The 7400-nt window shown below is 36.8% G+C and overlaps 1 protein-coding gene across 1 annotated transcript; it reads left to right on the plus strand.

The window, feature by feature from the left end:
* The first annotated feature begins 358 nt into the window (after positions 1-358).
* Positions 359-6568, plus strand: PTPN20B (protein tyrosine phosphatase, non-receptor type 20B). Its single transcript, XM_009573788.1, has 6 exons — positions 359-388; positions 2061-2151; positions 3274-3608; positions 5120-5335; positions 5605-5667; positions 6497-6568. The coding sequence occupies exons 1-6, from the start codon at positions 386-388 to the stop codon at positions 6566-6568; spliced, it is 780 nt and encodes a 259-aa protein (XP_009572083.1). The 5' UTR covers positions 359-385.
* The last annotated feature ends 832 nt before the right edge of the window (positions 6569-7400 follow it).

Below are 7400 nucleotides of genomic sequence, written 5' to 3' on the forward strand. Positions count from 1 at the left end.
ATAGTTGGATCTGCTTCCAAATTACGTGAAATGTGGTGCTGGTTGTATCCATGGTGCTGACTTATTCTTTTTTCTGCTGTGAACATAAGTAAGCCAAAAATATTTTTTTATATTTTGCTTCCACAGTATGAGCACCAAAATGTACTTAAGTACTGCAGCCTCCTAGTTTTTAAAGCCAAGACTTTGCACTATGAACAATAATAATTAAAAACTCCTTTGTTTTTTTCGTTGATATATAGGCAGAACCTTTGCTTCTGGAGACGAACTGACTCAGTTAATTAACTTTAAATCATCACTGACTGGAGTAGGTCCAAGGACTGGCATCACAGGTCTTATTCAAGGCCTTCAGTTGCGGATTGAGAATCAAGAGGTGTTAAAGGAGTTTATGGTAAAGTGTGATACCTTTTTAAGATCTGAGTGTTTAGCAGAGCTAAGAAAGTGACTTTTAGCGGCCTTCTGCATAATACACGGGAGATCCACTTGTATATCTTTACTGACTCCACTTTCTCAGAGAATTATTCCAGCTAGAATGGGGCTTCTACTCTCCTGTTTGGGTGATGCTACAGTATTTGGATCTCTCTTTTTCCACGCAGGTCAGGCTTACACTGTTCCCCGTCCAAAGATACTGCCCACATGGAATGAAAAATAAACAATACACAAAAGTAGAGTATGAACCACTTTTTCCTAGACTGACTTCTTCCTATTACCCCCTCAGCTATGCTGAATATCTGCCTAAGAACTATTCTAGAGGCTGCATTAAAGCAAGACATCCATGTTGCTAGGGATTCACTAGTGTTGAAACACTTAGTTGATGAAAGGAAAATGTTTCACACAATGCTCCAGTGATCCATAGAACTAATTGCCACAAAATGCTATTAAGGTCAGGAACTTTGTGAAATTAAAAATAAAAAGTAACATACCTCCATAGATAATGAAAACACATAATTACATCTGATGGTATATAAATAATGAAAAAATGTAAAATTAGGAAAGCATATAAAATCTCTTGTTTCAGGATATAAATAGAGTACTCAGTTATCAGCAAATTCCCAAAGAACTGATTATTTCATAAGTCTTCAACATAGTATTGGAATTTCCTTTAAAGGATGTACTCATCACCAGTGAAATAGGTTGCTACCACTTTTCCATAGTAATTACAGCCTTATCAGTTTCTTTCACTTGCCTTTATATCTCTTGACTTTCTGGGTACAAAATCCCACAGGCTCAAGTGTATAGGATTTGCGGACTTTCCCTGAAGGCTCAAGGGCATGTATTAATTTCCATTCATTCCATTCCATTACTGATGTATGCATACTATGAGCTGAGTCACGCGTCTGCACAGAAAACGTAAAGATCTAATAGGGAAAGCGCTGGTTACCAAAGCCAATGAATATTTTATCTGAGTAAAAGCTGTAGTAACTGATGAAGATGTTGAAAAACTGTCACATGTATTTCAGTCCATATATACTGTATAGTGGCCTAATGTGATGGCTAAGCATACCAACGAATAAAGAAAAGTGAAGGTAACTCAAAAGTGTAAATGAAATTAACTTGCACATTCATGCATTCTGTTCCCCTAAATCTGCTATGAAGTACTTACGACCATATGATTTGCACTTAAGATCATTGATGCTATTCCCTACATCCATCACTTTGTCACTGAAAAGTATTCACTGACATTCACTACCTGTTAACAGTGCAATAGTTGATGCTTCAGTCAGCATGTTATCAATTATGAATGCTGACATTTGGCCAAGACACTATTCCAAACATCTATTTTACAGCAATATACAACAGGTATCTGTAATGACAGGGGCTGAGGATGTGGGTTGGAAATCTCACTTGAAAACCCTAGAAATTTTGTGCAGGCTAAAGAAAATACAAAGCAATTTGAATTCCTTGCCTAGAAGTTTACAGAATGATGTACTGATTCTCTTCTGTAGGAAGTCTATTTGCCAGTCTTGGGTCACATATAGCAATAAGTTTGCTCACACCGACTCTGTAAAGGCTGTCTATAAAGGATGTGAACTACATGGATTGACTATTTCTCTTTGATCTAGGCTTTAGAACATGTGAAACCAATAGATGACTGCAGAACTGGCAAAGCACCAGAAAACCAGGATAAAAACAGATACCAAGATATTCTTCCATGTAAGTATGCACCGTAATGAGAACATACATTCAATGAATAAAGACACCGGAAAACAGAAGAACAGGTATAACACTGAGATGTAGCAGGCAAATCCCACCACACTCTTAGTCACAGAGAGCTCCACTAATAATGAAATGTATTGAGATTTTTCCAAAACAGGTAGAGTTCATGTAAGCATGTCTGCATTGCACAATATGTAATTTTCTGAAGTATCATCTTCCACAAGGCAGGACTTGGTCTGGCAGGGGGCCAGCTGTCTTGGTGTTTCCCTCCCTCTTTCTCAGAGATATTGATCTACTACATTTCTGTGGGCAAGTGTAACTTGAACTACAGTAGCAGTTCTTTAAATCTATTTAAATGTACAGCTACATCTACTGCTTGTTACACAGTGGAATTCTGAAAAGTACAGTGGAAATCATGGAGTTTTGTAGCTCTTGGAAAGTTAAAGATTCTTTCAGAAGTATTTGAAAGCATAATACCCAAGCAGAGCTTTCAGCTGCTCAGCTCTGATCTGAGTCAGAAACAAATTTCATTGCTGATGAGAAGTCATTTTAGAAGGAAGATTTGAGTCCAAGAGCTGAATGATTGCTGCTAACAAGGATTTCTGAAAAAAAAAGTACTGCCCAATGATTCCCTGAGATGTTATCATGACAGAAGGAGAACACTTTCTGGACCCTTGATGTCTTTCTAAACTGCAGCAGCAGGACAATGCATGCAAAATTTGTAGGACAGTTACCCCTCTATATTAGTGATACAGTATACATTCTCAGAAGTTTCCTGTTTTGTAACACCAATATCCAGTGACAATGTTCCCATGCCATACATTAAAAGCAGTGTTGGATACACTATTTTGAATTACTGCCAAACAATTCTATGGTAATTAGAAGGCTTGTCAGAGTATTACGCAAGTATCTTAAGAGAAATAAAGCTTCAGTGAACCATACAATTTATCTGTGGGAATTCCTATTAGCAGGAATTAGTGCTACTAGCCAAATGTATTCTAAAATCCAGAGCTATACTTTGCTGCTAGAGGCTGAGGTTCCCCATCTCCTGAGTGCTAGAGATGGTAGAACTCTGTTTCTGATCTACAGCGGAAATAGCAACTTTCTGCTTCTCTACAGATGATAAGACACGAGTTCCTCTGGGAGAAAAGAATGGCTACATTAACGCAAGTTACATTAGAATGAAAGTTGGAGAAGAGGAACATTTCTATATTATAACACAAGGGCCTTTGCCATCCACTACGGCAGATTTCTGGCAAATGGTCTGGGAGAGTGAATCAGATGTGATTGCCATGATGACAAAAGAAGTGGAGCTAGGGCAAGTCAAATGTCATCGATACTGGCCTGAACTTCCCCATGACTCTATAGACCTGGCTAATTTCCATCTCAGGCTAGACAATTACCAGATTCTTGAATACTTCATAATCAGAACAATAGAAATGATCAACAAGCAGGTAAGTTGAGTATACTTAATACTTTCATATATAATGAAATTGATAGGTATTTTACATGAGTAAATACTAGTATTATTGTTTGCTTCTTCTGTAACATTTGCTCAGTATTTTTTAGGAATGTAAAAATCTGAATTACAGGCATGAAATTAGGGTTAATGAGATGCTTCTTCTCTGCTCATTGCAAAAGCAATGGTTCCAACATTACATACATTTGGACAAGAATGTCCGAAAATTAGTCCTTTAATAGTCACAGAGCTGGTGTCTTCAGTGTTTTGCAAAATTGCTTACTGTTCTCACAAAATCAAATCGGTAAGGGCTGCCAGAGTGTGTTCATATTCTGTAATGGTGGCTGGAAGGAAAGAGGGAAGAAGGTGGTTTTCATCCTAGAATTTAGAACAAATTATACTTCTTTCATGAGAAGACATGAATACACATGTAACTACAAATCTAGCAGCAAATTTTTAGAAACCTAACAAATACAGAATTCAGGTATAAGAACATGGAAATTGGGACAACTATAAGTCTATCAGTCTTGGCTCAATATTAAATAAAGCTTTGCAAAAATTTCTGTAGGATATATTAATTAATGGAATTATTAAAAGATTGTACTTGTGCCAGACTAACTTGGTGTCTTTTTCCATCAAGAAAACAATTTCTCTATATGAAGAAAACACAATTCACCTTATGTCACCGAGTGTGAAGCATAGTAAAGCATTTGATATGAGTCTTCCCAAAAGATTATTAAGATGGGAAGAGGGGCCATTATATGTCATTGTTTCAATGAACATGTTATGTTTTCTATGTTTGTCTTGGACCAGTATCAGATTACTACAGAAAGCCACAGGTTTACTTCAGCAGAAATGCAGACATGCATTCAAATTCTTCTGATGGTAAAAATCCAGGTAGTTCTTCTGCATTCAGCTTAACATGTTTTGGTAAGCTGGCGACAAGAAGTACTGTCCCAGGACCATTCAATTAATAATACTCTTTATTTTATCTACAGTATGATTATTCTTGTAAGCATTTTTTTAGTTGATTTGGTTTGTATGTTAGGGTATGTAATCACAAATTGTTCTTTTATATCTGATAGCCAGAATAGCATTTACGATCTAACTATCATGGCTATCATATTACTACTCTTCTATTAGTACGGTTTCGTTCAGTTACAAAAACAATTTTAGTAAACAGTACTGGAATGTTCTAACTTAACAAATGTTTTTGTTTTCCCGTTCTAACCAACAAACAAGATAATAACATCCTTTTGGGGCAACAAAGTAACTTCAGTGTCTCATCAAAATTATATGAAGTAAATTTCCTAGGCCTGTGTCTTCTGAGTGCATTTGTGAAAACCTAAAAGAAACCTTAATAGCGTCTAGTATGAAAAGCTGAAGAGTTGAGGGTAGACAAATGATTGGCTAAGAATGAGGCTGAAGGAAAACTTATCAGTGGAATTCCTTGAAAATTGGTCTTAGGACTCATCATTTTTAACATTTCTGGTCTTTCTCTTCCAGACAGAAGAGAAGCGCATTATAAGTCATTTGCAGTTTACCACTTGGCCAGACCACAATACTCCAAAACTGGCTGAGCAGCTTGTAAAATTTATTTGTTACATGAGAAAAGCTCACAATACAGGACCCATTGTTGCTCATTGTAGCACCGGCATTGGAAGAAGTGGAATTTTGCTGTGTGTTGAAGTTCTGCTCAGCTATATAGAAAAAGATCTATGTGTAAGTACCAAACAGATCATCGTTAAGTATTACAAATTCGTATGGAGATCAACAACATGTGGGGGTATCTTAGACCAGAGTAATTCCTGGTGGAATTCATCCTAACAAAATGGAATAAACCCAGCTTTTGTTGTTTTAAACAACAAAGACAATAACTACAAATATGCTACTTGTAAAAGAACTGAGTCACAGCTTCCCCATCTGAACATGCTTAAATCTTTCTTTATAACTTGCACGTCAACAAAATAAAAATTGTTCTCTTCTGATAGTTCAACATCAAGCAGATAGTGAGAGATTTGAGAAATCAGCGTTTTGGCATGATCCAAACTAAGGTAAGTTCTCAATATTCAACTACATCATGATTTTTAAAACCCTCAATTAGTGGTATATATCCACATGCTTTGATAAATCTGTGGCTTAAAGCGTAATTTTAGCCCTCTCATTTGAGGAAAATAACAGCCTTCCAGGCAAGTGGTGTCTAGATTTAAATATCAGAGATCTGTCCCTTACTAACTAACTGAAATAAAAGCTAAGCACCAATATAGTACAGATACTAGGCCCCACACTTTTTTTTTAAGCAAAAGAAAAGCAGAGATCAACAACAAAACCAGTGAGATACCATAAACTCTACCCTGCAAAATTGAGGCCTTCAGCTGAATTCTTCCTATTGCTGAGTTATCATCACCTCTGTAAACCCTTCTACTGCTGAGTTAAACCTACCCCTGAAAAGAGTTTTCACACAGGAAAAGACAAGATGTGGCTAACTCAATTTAGAGCATACAGGTGGTGGGAAGAAAAGCAAGACAAGACTAGAATAAGTTCTTCCTACCAACAAATATTTTAGCACATGCTTCAGTATATTTTTCTTCAGGGTAATGATTGAGCATGTGATTAAAATTAAGCAAATAGATAATCTTCATTGACCTAAATGAGACTTGAGCACATCTTACAGGTACTGCCTTGAATAAGAAAGCATTCCTGAACTTTTATGAGTGATGGAACAAAAAGAACAAGGATGTTCTTAAATATCTAAATTTATCTTCATATCTATGTTACAAAGATGCTGATGTTATAAACAGCACTTCAGCCAGTCCATCCTTCTTTGTCTAGAATTTATGTTGAATGTAACTGGGTGTTTCGCATTGGTGTCTCTACGTACAGGATGAGTATTTATTCTGTTATGAAGTTGTGCTGGAAGTCCTTCAGAACCTTCAAGCAATGGATTCCTACTGACTGCAATATGACTCTTCCCTGTTGCCATTCTCCTTGGACTCCAGGGACTACTCAGCAATTGCTTTAAATAGATGTCAAGCCGGCACAGACAGGTGTTATATTTATTACATGTTTTGTTAGATTACTCTGATTTCTACGGCATTTCAAAACCTTGCTTAACGTGTCCTGGCTAAGTCATTTAAATCTTGGCTCACAGTTTGGAGAAACAGCGAGCCAGCACTTCAACACTGCTGTTAAATTGCCACAGATAATTTGTGTGTTCTGTGTAGTAACATATTAATTGTTAGGAAAATATTTTGGGACTGTGACAAGAAGATAGCAGCCTTTGGAATTAGCTTTACTGTCCAGAGGGCAACTACAAAGATCTCAGATTCTGTTGGTGTTGGTGGAAGATTAGTTGTCCCTTACATAATGTTGTGCACTCTTGGCTTCTGGACTGCAAATCAGTATTTTCTACAGTAGTTATGCTTTTGTGTGGAAGGACTGTAGAATCATTTCCAGCCATCACTCCAGCCCAAGAATTTATATCACCCTCACTAGACATCTTAAATCAAGAGACTGACAGAAAAATAGGATGCCTTTAAACCCTAGTTGGTTCTCTTCGAAGCAGGAAGAGCATTCTAGTAATTGGATGGAATATTAATTTTCCCCAGCAATATGAACAGCTGTAGATAGCACCAGTATTCTTTCATTCTGCATCCACGTGAAAAGGAATACAATACTAAGCCAAATGAAATAACTGTGTGTGCATTGTAGCACACATATATATTTCATGTTCCCCTGATCCTTTCCATTGATTAACTATCTTGTAATTCTTATCTAGGATCTGAAC

Source organism: Fulmarus glacialis, unplaced genomic scaffold (genome assembly GCF_000690835.1).
Source record: "Fulmarus glacialis isolate BGI_N327 unplaced genomic scaffold, ASM69083v1 scaffold9473, whole genome shotgun sequence".
Classification (NCBI taxonomy): domain Eukaryota; kingdom Metazoa; phylum Chordata; class Aves; order Procellariiformes; family Procellariidae; genus Fulmarus; species Fulmarus glacialis.

What these genes read in the sequence shown, in the direction of transcription:
- PTPN20B (XM_009573788.1), top strand. An exon ending in ATACCAAGATATTCTTCCAT is followed by an intron (nt 2,152 to 3,273) that starts GTAAGTATGCAC and finishes GCTTCTCTACAG; the next exon opens with ATGATAAGACACGAGTTCCT. An exon ending in ATATAGAAAAAGATCTATGT is followed by an intron (nt 5,336 to 5,604) that starts GTAAGTACCAAA and finishes CTCTTCTGATAG; the next exon opens with TTCAACATCAAGCAGATAGT.